At 62.0% G+C, this 18,413-nt stretch overlaps 1 protein-coding gene across 8 annotated transcripts in view; it reads left to right on the top strand.

Annotated features, from left to right (window-relative positions):
* Window positions 1-18,413, top strand: part of TRPM2 (transient receptor potential cation channel subfamily M member 2) — a 47,793-nt gene that overhangs the window by 6,601 nt on the left and 22,779 nt on the right. For 5 of the 8 annotated variants that reach the window (XM_025462143.3, XM_025462144.3, XM_025462140.3 and 2 more), the window contains 9 exons: window positions 5,641-5,806; window positions 6,316-6,496; window positions 8,034-8,200; window positions 8,983-9,163; window positions 9,969-10,030; window positions 11,482-11,682; window positions 12,534-12,636; window positions 15,801-15,922; window positions 16,082-16,432. In XM_025462143.3, coding sequence (XP_025317928.3) covers window positions 5,641-5,806; window positions 6,316-6,496; window positions 8,034-8,200; window positions 8,983-9,163; window positions 9,969-10,030; window positions 11,482-11,682; window positions 12,534-12,636; window positions 15,801-15,922; window positions 16,082-16,432 — 1,534 coding nt within the window. Of the gene's footprint in view, window positions 1-3,763; window positions 3,925-4,043; window positions 4,169-5,640; window positions 5,807-6,315; window positions 6,497-8,033; window positions 8,201-8,982; window positions 9,164-9,968; window positions 10,031-11,481; window positions 11,683-12,533; window positions 12,637-15,800; window positions 15,923-16,081; window positions 16,433-18,413 lie in introns of those variants that run through there. The other 3 variants (XM_035709214.2, XM_035709213.2, XM_035709217.2) reach the window with 3 other exon arrangements.

Raw genomic sequence — 18,413 nt, forward strand, 5'->3', positions numbered from 1 at the left:
CACCCCGGGGTCCTCATGCCCGTGCGCATGTTGGGGTTCATGCCCCCGGCGTGGCTCCACTTCGGAGGACAGTGCTCACCTCTTGGGCCTGGGAGCAGACCCCGGGGCAGAGACAGCTGCCATGCGCCAGCTCGTGGTGACCTCTGATACCACAGAGGCCGCACCGCTCACCGTGACAGCGTGCAGAGTCCTTTGCATCAGGGTCTCCAGGTTTATTTTTTATTTTTTACTTATTTTTTAAAAAGATTTTTATTTATTTATTCATGAGACACAGAGAGGGGCAGAGACACAGGCAGAGGGAGAAGCAGGCTCCCTGTAGGGAGCCCAATGCAGGACTCGATCCCGGGACCCCGGGGTCATGCCCTGGGCTGAAGATGGCGCTAAACCGCTGAGCCACCCAGGTGCCCTGTTGCAGGGGCTTTAGGTGATGCAAGCTTGGGGACAGGGTCCCAAGTGTTCTGGGAACAGCTCCAGGGCCGGGGCATCAGGAACCCCACAGGGAGGGTGGGAAGCTTGGTGAGATGCAGCTGCGAGGAGACAAGGACCCCTGCCCCCCCGCTGCCCGGGAGCTCACCAGGTGTGCTGGACGTGCTGGAGGCGGCCGGCGTCTGGCTCCTCTCCAAGAGCGCCCGTGGCCCACGGATGCTTTCCCAGGGCTCGTTCACTGAAGAGGCGGCCGTCCTTAGGGTCGCTTGTTTTCCCTCTCAGAGATTTGGGGTGTGCAGAGCAGTCAGGTGCCTGGTGGTTGGGGCCTGCCCGGCTGCCCGGCGCCCCGGGAGGCACGGAGGAGGGCAGCGCGTCCACAGCCTCCTGCCCAGCACCCCCTCTGCTTCCCATGTGGACGGTGCTCCCGGGGCAGGCCGCCCCAGGGAGGGAGGGGGGCCGACTCTAGTCAGAACGGCGTAGTGGAGGCTGGTTCCCGGGGATCCTTGAGGCTGCCCCGTATGTTTGGGGACAGGCTGTCACAGCACCGGGACACACAGCAGGCCCGGCAAGGAAAACACACGCGGCGACCAGAGAGCCCCACGCACAGGCCTGCGATGCTCTCCCCTCCCGAGGGGCACACTGGCCGTGTGCCGCCGAGCTTTGTCCTGCAAAGCCACTGGGGATTCGGTGCCTGGGGTTAGCCTAGCCACCCCCCACCCCCGATTCCAGGCCCGAGGGAAAGCAGGTGTGCCGCCTAAATCCCGGCGTTGGCACAGCTGGGGCCCAGGGAGGAGCCGATGGGTCAGGGACCGCAGGGGCAGCAGGGGTGGCCGTGTGAGCAGGTCCCTCTAGGGACAGTGGTGTCAGGCCTGCCAGGGTCTTTCCCGTCTCGCCAATCAGACGGGTCCCCCCAGGGGATGCCATAGGGCCTGTGGTCCTTCCTGAGAGAGGAGGACCTGGGAGGGGAGGGTGGGGACAAGCGGAGGGTGAGACAGATTTATTTGTGCACCGTGAGCATGTCCATCACGGGTGCCAGGGTCTCCCCCACCCTCTTACTGCCCCCGGGTCTGATTAGTCCCGAGGCCCGAGCTTCGTCCTTCCTCCACGGCCAGCCTGGACCCTCTCCCATGCTCTGTCCCCTTTGCCTTGCCACCTTGGCCGGTGGGTTCTGTTCCCTGGAACCCAAATCCTCCTCCGTAAAACAGGCTGACGCGGGTGTTTTGGAAACTTTCTTGAGGACGAGGCGCCCCCGGACGGAGCAACCGCCCCTCCCGGGCCTCAGCCCTCCTGCCCCCGGGCTGCGGCTCCCAGGGATGCCCGTCGGGCCCAGGAGCTCCGCAGACACCCTCTGACTATTTCATTTCTGGGCCAGGGGACTCGGTGCGGTTTCCTGCCCTGTGTGAGCGTGGGAAGCCACGTAGGTTTAAGATCTAATCTCAGCGGAGGGCGGCGGCACGGGGCGAGCCAAGGAGGCGGCCCGCCGGGGTAGCAGAGACCTAAAGGCTGGGGCAGCACTGGGCCAAGGTGCAGGAGCTGAGTGCCCACCTGGGGGCTCCCGCCCTGCCCTGGAGCGCGGGGGTGGGGGGTGCAGCACGGCCACCTGGAGATCCCTGCACGTCTGGGTCAGCGGCTAGGGAGGAGGTCGGAGGGCGCGCTGCGAGCTCACCACGGGCGGCCCCCGCGGCCACGACACGCAGCAGGAGGGGCCGCCCTGGACCAGCCCAGGGGCACCTGGGTACAGGGCAGCTGTGGCTCTTTTAATTTTGTATTTAGATTCAATTTAGTTAATGTAGGCGTGTTGCTAGTGTCAGAGGGGAGGTCGGGGACTCGTCGGTTACATGTGACGCCCGGTGCTCACGACATCCCGTGCCCTCCTCAATGCCCGTCCCCGGTGACCCCGTCCCCCAGCGCCAAGGCCCGAGGCTCCTTGACCACCATCCCCCCGGCACCTGTTGCCTCCCGACGGTGGCCGTCCTGACGGGAGTACGGGGTGGGGGGTCCCACGTGGTGCTGGTGTGTGTCCCTGACGCCGAGGGACGGGGAGCATCTTCCCGCGTGCCTGGGCCCCGTGTGGGTCTCCGCTCACGTGTCTGCTCACGTCTTCCGCCCATCTCTTGAGGGATTGTTCGTCTCTCGGGTGTTGAGTTTGGGAAGTTCCTCGTGGATCTCGGACACCAGCCCTTCGCGGGGGAGACGCTCGCAAGCATCCCCGCCCACCCCGCAGGTCGTCTTGGTTCTGTTGACTGGCTCCTCGGCTGTGAGGACGCTTGTGATCCCGGTCAGGCCCCATCGCTCACGTGTGCCTCTGCGTCCCTTGCCGTCGGAGACGCGGCGACCCAGGGCAGCTGCGGCCGAAGCCACCGAGGCTGCTGCCTGCGTCCCCTCTGGGTGTTGACGGATCCCTGTCTCATTTAGGTCTTCCGTCCGTTCCGAGTCTACTTTGCAGCTGGTGTAAGAGGCTGTGGGTCTCTACCCATCCTCGGTGCTCTGCACGGTCAATGTTTTTGCACTAATTTTATAAATTATTTCTCGCGGCACCCGGGTAGCTCAGTTGGTTGGGCATCTGACCGTGGCTCAGGTCATGATCTCAGGGTCCTGGGACCGAGCCCTACTTTGGGCTCCATTCTCAGCAGGGAGTCTGCTTATTGCTCTGCCTCTCCCCTCACTCATGCTCTCTGTCTCTCAAATAAATAAATAAAATCTTTAACAGTTCCTTCTAGAACTTCATCTGACCCTCAAAACATTTTGTAGGGTGGTTGGCAGGGGGCGGTAATGTACTGTTTTCCGCATCTAATGGCGGAGAAATGGAGAGCCAGAGCGTGTGAGACCGTGCAGTGGGGAAGTGGAGGGCTGCCCAGCTCTCCTTCCCCTGTGCCTCCTGGTCCCGGTGTCACTGGGCCTCAGACTGGTTGTCCTACCTCACAGGTATCTTGTGTTTCAGGTCACTGGATAGTAGTAAAAAGTCAGAACCTAAAAATTCATAATTTCTGATTAAAAGAGGTGTAAAGAACACAGTTCTTTATCTCTCTCTCCGATGAATAGCAGTAAAGGAATAAAAAGTCTGAATCCGGGACCATGAAGGAAATAAGAGAGGAGGTCAGAGCTGCTAGCGGCGTGGGGGCGTTCTGCTACACGGCGGCCAGTCCCAGAGGTGGGGTTCTCCTGCGGCATCACCCAGGTGCAGCCAGCTGGGCCCCGGGCAGGGCTGCAGGTGGGCGCGCGGAGTACCCTGCTGGCCCTGCGTCCGGAAGGTGCTGCTTTGAGCCTGCACCTTGTGTTTGGTGGGGAGGGGGGCGGGAGTTTAGCCTTTTAATTTTGGAATAATTATAGATTTTAGGAAGTTGCAGAGATAAAACAGGGAGCTCCCCAGATTCCACCACCGGTTCTGCACTGACGTCCTCTGCCCCTGTCACCCTAGCCCCCCAGGAACCATGAATCTGTTCTTCGTCTCTATAACTTTCCCACCTTGAGAATGTCACACCAGGAATCCCACCCTATGTGAGCTTTTCAGTTTTTCGTTCTTTTTTATTTTTTCTATTATTTTTATTATTATTTATTATTATTATTATTATTATTATTGTTATTATTAGTTTTGCTTTTCATTTTTTTTCACTCAGTGCAATGCCTTCGAGATCCAGCGGGCTTGTTGTGTGCATCCATCCCGCTCCTCTCTACTGCCGAGTGGTCGGGTCACTTCCAGTTTGCCTCCATCGTTATAGTGGAAGTGAGATTTTTATAGAAAGTAAATAATTGGGTCTTATTTTGGTTACAGTTTATTAAAATTGTTTTCATAAAGACTCCTAACTCTGGGAAACCAACTAGGCATGGTGGAAGGGGAGGAGGGCGGGGGGTGGGGGTGAGTGGGTGACGGGCACTAAGGGGGGCGCTTGACGGGATGAGCACTGGGTGTTATTCTGTATGTTGGCAAATTGAACACCAATAAAAAATAAGTTTATTATTTAAAAAAATTAAGTTTTCAATTTTGATCTCCGTGTAGGTACTGTACAGCGTAATACTGGTTTTGGGAATCCCAATATGGTGATCCAGCACTTCCATACAGAACTCAGGGCTCATTGTGATCGGTCATAATTTCCTTACATGCTTTCCCAGCTGCCCCCTCTCCCTCCTCCCTCTGGGACTCTGATGACACGCACGTTGGATCTTTTGTCGTAGTTCCGGAGGTCCTAGCGGCTCTTCGCTTGGTGCTTTCTTCAGCTCTGCACTCTCTCTGGTGTTTGTATTGGGTTATTTCTTTTCTTTTTTTTTTAAATAATAAATTTATTTTTTATTGGTGTTCAATTTTCCAACATACAGAATAACACCCAGTGCTCATCCCGTCAAGTGCCCCCCTCCGTGCCCGCCACCCAGTCACCCCCACCCACTGACCTCCTCCCCTTCCACCACCCCTAGTTCATTTCCCAGAGTTAGGAGTCTCTCATGTTCTGTCTCCCTTTCTGATATTTCCCACGCATTTTTTCTCCTTTCCCCTTTATTCCCTTTATTCCCTTTGTATTGGGTTATTTCTATGTTCTGTCTTCAAGTTCATGGATTCTTTCCTCTGTCACCTTCATTCTGTGGCTGAGTTCACCCATTGAGTTTTTTTTTTTAATTTTTTTCGTTGTTTAGTGCATCTTTTACTTCTAAATTTCCATTTGATGTATCTTCTACCTCTTTCCTGAGACTTTATATTTTTTTTTTATTTTTTCCCCAAGTGTGTCCACCATTCCTTGGTAAAGCACTTTCATGACAGCTGCCATAAAGTCCTTGTTGGGTGATCCTAATGTCAGTATCACTTGGCACTGATGGCTGCTGTCGTTTCTCATTCTGGGGGAGATTTTCCTGGTTCCTGGTATTACTAGTGATTTTTGATGTAAAGCTGTGATGTGTTGGGTATTATAAGATTCTGCATGTTTTAGCAGGTCCCCTGTGACGTATCTACAGGGAAGGGGGGGGCACCGCCTCATTATTGCCACATGGGGGTGGAAGTCCAAGCCCCTCTCAGCCTGAGTTGACATTTGGCAGGGAGGGGCTTCTTGTTCCTGTGGGTGTGGGAGGGATGCTCAGCCCCCCACTGGGCCTCCACTGACACTGCTGCTGGGGGAGCCTCGTCACCACTGGGGGGGTGAATGTCCTGATGCCACAGGGCCCTGTTGCCACCCCCAAGGGGAGCACAGAGGCACCTGGCTTCCTTTGGTAACTGTGTGGTCTTTGCAGGAAGGTAGTATGTGAGTGCGGCTACACGCGCCAGCAACACTTGGAGGAGGCTACCAGGCCCCACACTTTGCAGGGCAAGGATTGGGACCCAAAAAAACATGTCCAGGAGATGCCAACAGACGCCTTTGGTGACATTGTTTTCACGGGCCTGGGCCAGAAGGGAAAGGTTGGTCCCCATCCCTCCATCATTCTCACTGTGGACTCACATCAACCTTCCATGATCTGAGGTGGCCATGATCCGAGGCCTTCCTGGTGTGGGGAGGGCTGGCTAAACCCGGAGGCATGGAACCTGCCAGCACTAGGGGAGGGCTGGGCGGGGGCTCCAGAGGCTCACAGGAGACCATGGTGCTCTCAGAGGTCTCCATCACGACCGAGTAGGGTGGGCCTTGGGCTGGGTGTGTCCCACACCACAGAAGCAGGGTAGTGAGGGTGCTGTGGGCACAGGGCTGGTCTCCCCAGGGTGGCCTGACATCCCGCTGGGCCTCACTTCTGAGCCTTTGCCCCTTCCCCCTTCCTCTCAATCTGTGGCCTGCCGGGACGGAGCCACTTTTACTCATTGGCTCTAGACCCCAGGTGGGAGGTGGCCTGGCGTGGGGGCGCCCATCGCGTCTCTGGGGCTGGGCTGGCCCCCCGATGACACGGCCTGTCCTGTGCTGCCCTCTGACTTCCCTGCAGTACGTCCGCCTCTCCCAGGACACACCCTCCAGCGTGATCTATCACCTCATGACCCAGTACTGGGGCCTGGATGTCCCCAACCTCCTCATCTCCGTGACAGGCGGGGCCAAGGACTTCAACATGAAGCCCAGGCTGAAGAGCATCTTCCGAAGGGGCCTGGTCAAGGTGGCCCAGACCACAGGTAGCCTGGGGGTCGCACTCACCTGGTCCGTGCTGGCCCACGCAGCTGCTGCTTGGCTTGTTCGTGGGGCCGCCAGCCCTAGCCAGCTCCCCATAGCGCCATGCCCTAGCCATGCCATGCCCTAGCCAGCTCCCCATAGCGCCTGTGCGCCCACAGGAGGCCCGAGTTAACCGTGAGCTAACGTGGTGGCAGCAGGAGGAGGCGGAGGCCCTTGTGTTAGTTGTGGGATGTCAGGGAGGGTCTCTGTTGGCCAAATCCCTGTGACCTACCTGTCCGTCCACATCTGGGGAGGAGGGGCTGTAGGAGAGCTGATTGCCTTGGGGTCCCCTGTCCCCCATGCCGCGTGACCTCCACGGGAGGCGGCCCTTGGCGCGCTCTCAGAGTGACGCTGGAGAAGCAGCCGAGGTGCCCGTGGCCTCCAAGGGGGTGCTACCCTGGGTGGGTTGATAGCGGGAAAGCAAGAATCCTGGGACTGCGTGAGACGGGCCACCCAGAGGACACTGACTGACCCTCTTTCTAGGACCTGGTGAGGGCCACACCCTCCGTTTGGTCCTTGACCCAAAACGGGCTCAGTGTGAGTCTTCCCGGGCCCATGTCTCTTGGGGTTTCCTGGCTAAATGTAGCCAACCATCACCCAGGCTGTGACCTTGGCTGTGAACCCATTAGGTGCTCACCTGTCCCCCAGGTAATCATAATCGCAGGTGACACTTTTACCACATCTTGATGGTTATCTTTTGCGTGTTTAATAGCAATGTCCTTGCTGCCACTTCCCGGCCCCAAAGCCAGCACCATGGGTGTCAGCCTGTTCCTATGGCAACACCAGGCGTGAGGGCTTCCAGGCACCGCCTCCGTGTGGGTGGGGGTGGAGGGGTGGGGTGGAGGGGTCGGCCTTGCCCCGGGGACTGGCAACCCACACAGTGAACCTCACCCTTGGCTTGTATTCCGGGGACGCAGCTGCAGGTCCGGGGCTGCAGCTCCACCCCGCGTCTCCCCTTATCCAGGACACAGGTTAGGGGAGCAGACCCCACTGGGGATCCGCTTTCTCGTGGCAGGAGAGGTGCTGCAAGAGCAGCTGGCACTGATTCTCAGCCCCAGGCCTGGTGCTCATCCTGCCCGCCTGCTGGTGCGAGCCCAGCGGGTGCCCGGGTCCGGCCGGGCAGGGGGGCAGGAAGGGTGTGCGCTGGGGGGCCGAGGGCAGCGCGGCAGGGCGAGTCGGTCAGGGGCAGGGGTTCGGCCCCCCACCCCCAGGCCCCAGGAGCTGAGGGGAGGAAGGGACGTTTAAGTCTTTAGAATTCAGACAAACGTGTGCCCGAGGCCAGGACAGAGAAGCTGCGGGGGGGGGGGGGGGGGTGCTGCAGGCGGGGAGCCTTGGGCCCTGGCGCCCCGCCGTGAACACAGAACCACAGTGTGGCTTCCTCCGCGGCCCTGGTTCCGGGCCTCACACCTACTTAGGAAGCGGCCGCCCGAAGCACACGGGGCTGAGTGTCAGGCTTGCACGCGGCAGGTGCACACCTCTGCCCCCCTCCCCTCTGCCCAGGGGCCTGGATTATCACCGGCGGGTCCCACACGGGCGTGATGAAGCAGGTGGGCGAGGCGGTGCGAGACTTCACCCTGAGCAGCAGCTACAACGAAGGCGAGGTCGTCACCGTCGGCATCGCCACGTGGGGCACCGTGCACAACCGCGAGGGCCTGGTCCACCCCTCGGTGAGCTCAGCGCCCACTCCTGGGGCGGGCCGTGGGGTCAGAGGAGGTGGTGAGTAGGATCCCGCCAGGTGCTGCCCTGGACGGGCCGCCGTCTGGACCCCGGGGTGTGATGTCGCCTGCGTGTGTGGACTCGCCACGCTGGAAAGCCAGTGCCTGTCGTCCAGCACGCGATGGTGGGACGGGCATCACGGAATAGCTGCACGTCCTCATTCCAAGAGGGGGACCGTGGCAGGAATAAGGGGGCCCGGGTCCCAGGCGACCTCCAAGCCCGGCAGGGAAATCCGTTAGGTTGACACGAGGCTCTGTCCTGTGGCCTCCCCTGCCCCCCGCCCCAGGCCGCTGCCCCAGGGACCATCATGCTCTGCTCTTGCAGGTTAGCCACTGTCTCCCGCCCGTAGGGGCTTGGGAGTCTGACATCCCGTCCCTTTGGTCCACGTTAGCTTCTGGGGACACAACAGTCTCTCCTTCCCGTGCGTGTCCCTGGGTTGGGGGGGGGGGCTGCTGTGGCCACAGTGCTCTGATCTCCACCTTCACCGTCGCCGGGCCCTCCTCTTGTAGGGGATCCCCCTCTCCTCCCCATTGTGAGGACACTGGGATGCCCTCTGGGACCTGCCTGGCCCCTTGAGGAAGATCTTCCCATGTTACGGTCCTTAGCTTTAATCAGATCTGCTGTGGCTCTTTTTCCAAATAACATAACGTTCGTAGGTCCTGGGGATCAGGACCTGGACGCCCCCTTGCCTGGCATTCGAGGCGCAGGACGTCCCGTCTGTCTGTGTCCCCAGGGCAGCTTTCCTGCTGAGTACATCATGGACGAGGAGGGCCAAGGGCACCTGACCTGCCTGGACAGCAACCACTCCCACTTCATCCTTGTGGACGACGGGACCCACGGCCGCTACGGGGTGGAGATCCCCCTGAGGACGAAGCTGGAGAAGTTCATATCGGAGCAGACGAAGGAAAAAGGAGGCGAGTGGAGCACATCTTTGAGGGCTTTCGGGGCAGAGCGGGGGCGGGCTGGCCAGGGGGTCTGGGGCACAGCCGGCCGTGACCAGGATGTGAACAGGTGCGGGGCCGGGGGTGCCCTCAGACACACCTGGATTCCTTCCCAGCATCTCTTTGCACTTGTTCAACAGGAACATCTCTCACCTGGTTTAACCGGTGGGGGGAGGTGGGGGCCAGCCCCCGCTTTTCTGCTCTCTCAGGTCACAGAACCCCCGCAGTCACTACACCACGCACGGGCTCGGTTCAGAAATAAGGCGCAGAATGTGGCCCTGACATCTTTCCCCTTGTGGGCGAGATGGGGTGGACTCTAGGACTCAGGAAGGACGGACACAGGGATTCGCACACGATTCGGGGGGCGGAGAAGGGACCCGCAGTGGCAGGAGGTTCTGGCTCTGTGCCGTTGGGGGGCACTCCCTGCGGGTTAGGGTCCCCTGGAGGACCTGTCTTGATGGCACCTTTCGCCCGCGGGCTTGGGCTGTCCCCCGAGGCGTGTCCGGGTCTGAGGGAAGCCGGCTGGTCGTGGTGGCCGGCCAGGGGGACAGTGCTGCCCCCCTCCCACCCCAGATGGGAGCACGAGGACGCGGCGGGGGAGCCATCCCAGGGCCCGCAGAGCGAGCAGCCTTGGGGAGCTGCTTGGTACCTGGTGCCCGTCTCCCGCCGGGTACTCCTGCCACAGCGAGGCTGGGGCTGGCGGGAGGTGGGCCAGAGCGCCCAGGTGGAGTGTCGAGCCCCCGTGGCCCCTAAATCGGGGTTCCATGCCTCGTCCCAGGTGTGGCCATCAAGATCCCCGTGGTCTGTGTGGTGCTGGAAGGGGGACCCGGCACCCTGCACGTGAGTACTGGTCTGGCGGGGGGCCCTGGGGCCAAGCTCTGCTCAGGTGGGGCTGCTGGCCCGACGCCCCTGGCCCGCATCCCAGCGGGGTCACTGGTGGGGGGCGGGGGCAGGAGCAGGAGGTGGGTGTGTGGCAGGGCCCCTCCAGGGGTGGTGGGAAGGCGGCCCTCCAGGGGGTGCCCTGCGGTGGGGGGGTGTGCAGGCTTCACCCTGGGTGGCCGGGAAGAGGGGCGCCGGGTGGGGGGACTGTAGCTACGATGGGGCCAGATGGCTCCGCTTCCAGGACCGCAGGGCGGCCACCTGCGGCCAAAACCTCCCGGGAAGGCTTCATGGGGTGGCGGCCCTCAGACCCCACCCCAGCCCCCCGGGACAGGCAGCCGAGTGTAAAGCAGGCTCCTGTGTGGTTTTAACACAGTCCCCGGAGGACGCACTACGGCGTGGGGTTTGCCTTCCTGGCAGAGCGCTGAGCCACTGTGGCCTGGTGGGGGCAGGATAACGTCACAGCCTGCACGGGTGGGGCAGGAGGGCGTCCCGGGAAACGTCCGTATATGTTCAGTGCTTGCAGGAGGATTCCTGGGGGACGGGCGGGAGGGCGCCCGCGGGGGCGGATGGGAGGGGACCCGGGGGGGTGAACAGGAGGGGACCCAGGGGACAGACGGGAGGAGACCCAAGGGACAGACAGGAGGGTGCCCAGGGGGATGGACATGAGGGAACCTGGGGGGACAGACAGAAGGGCGCCCAGGGGAACGGACAGGAGGGCGCCCAAGGGGATGGATAGGAGGTGACCCGGGGGGACGAACAGGAGGACGTCCAGAGGGACAGATGGGAGGGTGCCCAGGGGGATGGACAGGAGGGGACCCGGGGGGATGGACGGGAGGGGACCCGGTGGGACAGATGGGAGGGCTCTGAGGGATGGACAGGAGGAGACCCGGGGGGATGGATGGGAGGGGACCTGGGGGGACAGATGAGAGGGGACCCGGGGGGATGGATGGGAGGGGACCTGGGGAATGGACGGGAGGGCACCTGCCCCCCCACACATGGAGCACTCTACATGGGGCCCTGCAGATGGCACCCACACCTGCCTCCTTGGCCCGGGGGGTCCCGAGTCCCTCCTTGAAAGTGACGTCACCAGGTGTCCGGGGCTGTGCCCTGGTGGTCCTGTCCCCCTGGGACGGGCAGCACTGGCTCCTGCAGATGCTCCCGGGCCGCAGGGGTGCAGGGTCTCAGCGGTGCGGGGGTCACGGTCCACCTGTGCCGTAGGCTGGAGGGAGCTGGCCAGTCGGGCGCGCGCCCCCCGCCGTCAGGGTGAGCCCCCCTTGCCCCACCAAGCTCCATGTTTTCTGTACGTTCTCGGGGGCCCCGAGGCCCTGAGCCAGCGCCGCCGCGAAGTGCCCGGTGCGGGGGGCGTCGGGGTGGGCGGGCGCGGGGCTCAGGGGCGCGCTCTCTTGCAGACCATCTACAACGCCATCACCAACGGCACCCCCTGTGTGGTCGTGGAGGGCTCGGGCCGCGTGGCGGACGTCATCGCCCAGGTGGCCGGCCTGCCCACAGCGGAGATCACCATCGCCAGGATCCAGCAGGCGCTCAGCGTGTTCTTCCGCGAGATGTTTGAGACCCTCCCCGAGAGCAGTATCGTCGAGTGGACCAAAAAAGTGAGCGAGCACACGGGCCCGGGGGTGGGGGGCATGGTCTGTGGGGTCATGAGGTGGGGGGCCCGGGGTAGGGGGCAAGTGGTGGGGGGTATCACAGAGTGGGGGGCCATGGGGGGGCACGGGGTGGGGGACCCTGGGGGGTGAGGGGCATGGGGTGGGGCCCGGGGTAGGGGGCATGAGGTAGAGGGGCCCGGGGTAGGGCGCATGGGGTGGGGGGTGTCACAGAGTGGGGAGCCATGGTGGTCACGGGTTAGGGGGCCCTGGGGGTGAGGGGCATGGAGGGTCACGCGGTGGGGGGCTACAAGGGGCACGGGGTGGGGGGTCACGGGTGGATCATGGGGTGGGGGTCACGAGATGGGGCATGGGGGGTCACGGGGTGGGGGTCACGGGGGTGCATAGGGTGGGGGGCCTGGGGGTGAGGGGCACAGGGGGAATGGGGTGGGGGACATGGGGTGGGGGGGTCATGGGGCGTGGGGGGCCCTGGCTGACCCAGTGGAGGGCGGATGCGGGCGTCGGCACCTGCTGGGGGCTTAGGCCCTGCGGGGGCAGCAGCGCTCACTGGGGAGGGGGCGGGCGGGCCCGGTTCTTGGGAGCTCTCTGGGGACACAGTGATCCCCAGGGCGCTTCCTGTGGTCTCCGAGCCACTGAACGTTGCATACCCGTCCTTGCGGCGTCTCCGTCTTCATGGCCTGGGCAGTGGGGAGGCGAGGTGGTGGCCGCGGCCGACAGGCAGGCGGGACTCGCACCTGGGCTCTTGGCTGCGTGTCCGGGGTCTGTGGTCCTGTGGGTGCCCTTCGAGGAGGCGGGGCCCTGCTTGTCCCCCAGACCTCAGCGGGCGGTGTTTGTCGCAGATCCAAGACATCGTGCGGAGGCGGCAGCTGCTGACTGTGTTCCGCGAAGGCAAGGATGGGCAGCAGGACGTGGACGTGGCCATCCTGCAGGCCTTGCTGAAAGGTGAGGGCCGGGCCGCCCGGGGCGAGAGGGAGCCGTGCAGCGAGGGTCCCCGGGGCCCTGGGCTCGCAGGGGCGGGACACGGAGGCCTCGGTCAGGGGGTGGACCGTGCTGGGCTGGGGCACCGCGGCGGTGCTGGCGGTTTGGGCTCCTTTCTGCACCTTCCCTTCTTGCTGGAACCCAAGTGCAGCCGCGTGAGGTGGCTGCGGTCATCACGGCCGCGCGTGCCGGTCCCGGGCTCGGAAGGGCAGCCCTGACCCCCGTGCGTCCTGCCGGGCCTGCGCCCCGCTGGCCCCCACACCGCAGGGACCCTCCCGGACACTAAAGCTCTGCAGTGGCCGGGCCTGGGCCAACCGCTTGGTCTGCCCTCTGCCCTGCGCCCCTGGGAACTGCAGGTGCCCCATCCCTCCCGCTGGCGCCCACAGGGATGTGGGTGTCCCCGATGCCAGGAAGCCTGGGTTCTCCCCGCCGGGCGCTCCTCACCCTCGAGGCACACGGGGCGGCCCGGCAGGAAGCGCTCGCAGGAGACGCTTAGACCTGGGCTTTGCTCCCCGCCTTCTCCTGACAAAACCTCCGAGAACCAGCGAGACGGTTAAAACCAGGCCCAGGGGCTGCACGTGAGGACGGCTGTCGGGGGCCACAGGGGACCGGGAAGAGCCGGTTCGATAGCATTGGAGCCGCCCTCGTCCCCGAGTTGCCCACCAGCAAGGACACAGGGTGGGGGTGGGGGGGAGCCGGCGTGCACATCCGCGTGACCACAGGGTTCGACGGTCTCCTTCACGGCGCCTGACGCTCCTGTTCAGAGACGGGGCCGGAGGGCGTCTGTCCCTTCCTTGCCTTTGGTGAAGAGAGACAGTGGGTCGCCCGTGTCTGGTGCGATCCCCTGGAAGGCGGTGACGGGGGCGGGGGGCTGAGCGTGGCCATCCGTGCCCCGTGCTGGAGAGGGATGGACCCCTGCCCACGGCCAGGGCGGACCCCCACGTCTGTCTCCGTGTGCTCTCAGGGTGTCAGGAGGGGGTGAAGCAACGCCACGGATCCTGGCTTCTCCTGGGGCGGGCGCCGGGCGGGCAGGGGGGCACCCAGTGGGGATGGTGATGGAGCCTCGATGGTGTTGGGTGTTGGAAGTCCTCACTTCTCGCTGGTGGTGGTGGTGACACAGGTGTAGACGGCAGCCAGAGCCCAGGCAGCGACCTTAGGGCTGTGCCCTGTGGAGCCCCGCGCCCCAGGAGGGAGGCCGCCTTGCTGGGGCCCGGCCCCGGCCCCGTGCTGAGCAGCCCCGTGTGGACACGCCAGCCCGGGGACAGGCCCCAGCCCATCTCTGGAGCCCGCGCGGGTTCTAACCGGTTGCTGGGGAGAAAGGCAGTGGGGCTCTGGGGGGAAGGGCTGTCTCTTCATCGTGTGACTTTATGGGAAAACAACACAAACACGTGGATGTGGTTTTGCAGCGACGACCCCTTTTAAAAACCACCTGTACTGAGGGACGGCTGACGTAGGGGTAACGTCCCCATCCTGGGTCCCCGTGGCGGGCCCCTTAGCAGGTGCACCCACCCCAGAGAGCGGCAGCCCCCCGCCCCCCAAGGCTCCCTGTGCCTCTGGCTGCCCCCCGCCCCGGGCAAGCGTCTATGCACCTTCTGCCCTTATAAACGGCTTTACCTGGCCGTCATGGGCCAGGCTCCGAGCGCTTCTGCACCTCCCTTCCCGGGCTCTGTGCAACAGCTGGGAGGCCCTGGCCCGTTGCTGCACGTCCCAGAGCTCTGCTCCTTCCCACCGTCAGTGTCCCCCGACCCGCGATCCCGCCACCGCCGCCGGGCTTCCCGCCCGCCTGGCGCTACACGCGCAGGCCGCCTCCAGCGTGGGGTGGTCGTAACTAAGGCTGCTCTTATTCTCCTGGGGCTTCTCGTTTCTCTTGGGGCCACATGTAGGACTGGAGTTCCTGGGGCTCCATGGCACACGGCGGGTCAGCTCTATAAGAGAGCCCGGCTGTCGTGCGGCAAGCTCGCACCGCCCTCCCCCGCTGCCGGCCGCGGGCTCCAGCGCCCCGTGGGCTCCAGTGCTCGGGATGGCCCGCCGTCCCCGGGGGTGACAGGTCACAGCTCAGGGTGCTTTGAATCTGCGTCTCCCTGATGGCCGCTGACACCAGCGGCTCCTTGGCCGGGTGTGTGTCCTCCCGGGGACAGGCCTTTCCGGTCTTCTGTCCACGCTTATTTGCTTATGTGCCTCCTGGTTTTGGAGCAGGAAGAGTTCCTGATGTACTCGGACACAGATCCTCTGTTACGTCCACGTGACGGTGCCTGGCCTACTTTGCTCTTCCCTACAAGGTGTCTCTGGAGAGTGGAAGGCATATATATATTTTTTTATTTTAAAGATTTTATTTATTTTTTCATGAGACACCCAGAGAGAGGACGAGACACAGGCAGAGGGAGAAGCAGGCTCCATGCGGGGAGCCGGTTACAGGACTTGATCCCGGGACGCCGGGGTCACAACCTGGGCCAAAGGCAGACGCTCCACCGCTGAGCCCCCCGGGCGCCCCGGAAGGTGTATGTTTTACTGGAACTTAATCGACCCATTCCATCTGTAGGGCTCATGTCCTTGGCACCCCGAGAAATCCCTGCCCGCTGCAGGCGCAGCCTTTATGCTCAGGTCCCCGTAGTGCGCCGCACGGCGGCCTTTGCGCGTGCTGTCAGGAAGGGGTCCCCGTTCCTTCTTCCCTCCCCCCAATAACAGCCCAAGCTTCCAGCTGTAAAGGCAACGAGAGCGCAGAACCTGTTGGCAGGACGCCCGTCGTGAGAGCCCGGGCCAGCCCGCAGCTTTGCACTCAAGGCGGGAAAGGGAGTTGACGGCGTGGGCGGGTGTGAGTCTCGAGTGTTCGTGCACCTGCCGGTCAGAGACTGTGTCTCCCTGAAGCTTAGGGGCCGTGGGGCTTGACCAGCAGGGGGGCGGGCGGGCCAGAGCGATGCCCCAACCTCGGAGGTCCTCTGGCGCCCGCACCGCGAGGGACCGTGCGTCTGTGAGGGGGCGGGGGGCGGGGGCTGGGCACGCTCCTGGGTCGGGGTCACCGAGAGCCCAGGGTTGGTGGCCGGTGCCTCCCGCCTGACTCCAGCCGATGGCAGGGTAGCGCCTCTGGGGCCCGGGCCGCAGCCCCCCGACGCGAGTGCTTTTCCCTGCAGCCTCTCGGAGCCATGACTACTTTGGCCACGAGAACTGGGACCACCAGCTGAAGTTAGCGGTGGCGTGGAACCGCGTGGACATCGCGCGGAGCGAGATCTTCTCCGACGAGCGGCAGTGGAAGGTAGGGCTTGGCGGGAGCGAGGGGATCGAGTCCTCGATCCTGGTAGGGAGCCCCCCGGGGCAGCCTCCCCGCTTCCCAAGGTGGAGACGATGCAGTCGGCGTGTCGTTGGGGCTGTCGGGGCCGCGTGAGGCGTGCGCCCCCACGGTGCTGTCTCTCAGCCCTCAGAGCTGCACCCCGTGATGATGGCAGCCCTCATCTCCAACAAGCCCGAGTTCGTGAAGCTCTTCCTGGAGAACGGGGTGCGGCTGAAGGAGTTCGTCACCTGGGACACCCTGCTCCACCTGTACCAGCACCTGGACCCCTCCTGCCTGTTCCACAGCAAGCTTCAGAAGGTGCTGGCCGAGGAGCCCGAGCGGCCGGCCTGCAGGCCCGCCCCCCGCGTGCAGATGCACCACGTGGCCCAGGTGCTCCGGGAGCTCCTGGGGGACTTCACGCAGCCGCTGTACCCGCGGCCCCGGACCGGCGAGCGCCCGCGGCTCCTGCTCCCCGTGCCCAACATCAAGCTCAGCGTGCGTGCTGGTGGTTGTGGTCCCAGCCCCCCTGGGCCTGCGCGGTCCTTCGTGCTCCCCCCACCTTTTTTTTTTTAAAGAAATTATCCTTTATATTTATTGGAAAAAAGAAATATGCTCCCTATCGTGTCTGCTGGGGCCGCCCTCACGAAATACTGTAGGCCGGGCGGCTTCGAACCACAGACGGTGGGGCTCCGGCAGTCTGGCGGCCACGGTCCCTGGGGGCGGGGGGGGGCGTCCGTGGGGCTGGTTTCCAGCAGGGCCTCTCTCCTGGCTTGAGCACGGCCGCCTCCTTGCCGTGTCTACGCATGGTCTGTTGGGTGTGCACGCAGAGAGATGCCGAGAGCGAGTGTCCGTCCCTCGTACGGGGAGCCCGGTCCGATCAGATCAGGACCTTAATCACCTCCTTAGACGCCCCGTCTCCAAATACAGTCAGTGTAGGAGGCGGGGCTCCGACATACAAATTTGGAGGACACAATCCAGCCCGTCCTCCAAATTCAAACGGTGCAAGAGCTCACGTATGAGGAAAATGCCCTCCCTCGTGCCTCGTACCCCCGAGTCCACGTGGTCAGGTCAGCGGGGCCCCACCACATCCCTGTGCGGGTGCCCAGCACGTGCACTGCAGCCGGGGTGACGTCATTTTTCGAGCCTCTGTCCGTACTCGATGGGAATCCCGAGGTGCGAGGCCAGCCCTGCATTTATGTCAGCGAGTATCCACCTCCCAGTTCTTGAAGCTCTTACAAACGAAGCCCAGGTGCTGAGTTTTGAGAATTTGAGGTGTTCTCCTTCTTATTTAACCTATGAATTTGCTGAGTTGCTTTAATGGACTTCCTGATGGCGAAACACTTCTATTCCTGTTTTGATCTCAACTGGATGGCCGGGCGACACGTGGGTAGTGCGGTGCTGGGTTTCGTGGCCCATATTTTCAGCACTTTTTTTTGTTTTTTGTTTTTTGTTTTTTTTTTAATATGATCGATCTGCAAATTCATATAATTTAACATAATTTAATATTTACTAATGGCTCTTTGACAACCAGGTTGCGGAATTCTATTTTCAGCACTTTTAATCGTGGTGGTGTCTTGGGGGCTGTCTTTGTCAGGTTCCGGCAGCAGCTTTATGTCATTCTTATGAAAACCACCGGAAACCTGCCTCAGTTCTTTGCCCGGGAAAAGTTCACGCGTCTGAAACTCACTGTCCTTACGAGCCCGGTGGGCTCTCCTGTGTGTCCGTCGGGGCTCAGTGCCTTTTTTGGGTGGTAGCTCTGAGAACACTCTCAGTTTCTTTTCTGACAATCTCTGGATTTAGGTTTTCTTTGTGTTCCATGATGAAATTTGGGTTTGTTTTCTTTTTCTGGTAGAAAATTGTCCACTTCCTTGAGGTTTTCAAATTCATCCATTGTCCCAGGTGAGCTACGATGACCCCTGAGAAAGACGTGGTTGTGGCTTGGTTTTCTACATTCACAATTCTGCTCTTCTCGGTCCTAGTGCATTTAAGATAAACCTTTAAGAGGATCCAAAGTGGAAGCTCACCATTAACCACGTCTGTAGTTTATTGAGTTTATCAACTAATCTTTTTATTTTTTAATTTAATTTTAATATTTTAAAAGATTATCTATTTATTCATGAGAGACCCAGAGGGAGAGGCAGAGACACAGGCAGAGGGAGAAGCAGGCTCCTTGCAGGGAGCCCGACGCGGGACTCGATCCCGGGTCTCCAGGGTCACCCCTGGGCTGGAGGTGGCGCTCACCCACTGAGCCACCCAGGTGTCCCCTCAATGAATCTTTATAATATAAAGACAAGCCTTCAGGAAATTTCTAAGGTCGTAGAAAGTGGAATTTTGTGTGTGGTGTGGGACATGCGTTCTCACTTCTGGAGGTTGTTTCCAGCCTGTCTGAATACATGTTCACTTATTGATCAGCCAGGAAGCTGGCCTCCCAGGTCACTGTGTAAATCGAGGGTGTCTGGGGGCGAGGTGTCCTCCT

The sequence above is a fragment of the Canis lupus genome, chromosome 31, assembly GCF_003254725.2.
Source record: "Canis lupus dingo isolate Sandy chromosome 31, ASM325472v2, whole genome shotgun sequence".
Taxonomy (NCBI): domain Eukaryota; kingdom Metazoa; phylum Chordata; class Mammalia; order Carnivora; family Canidae; genus Canis; species Canis lupus.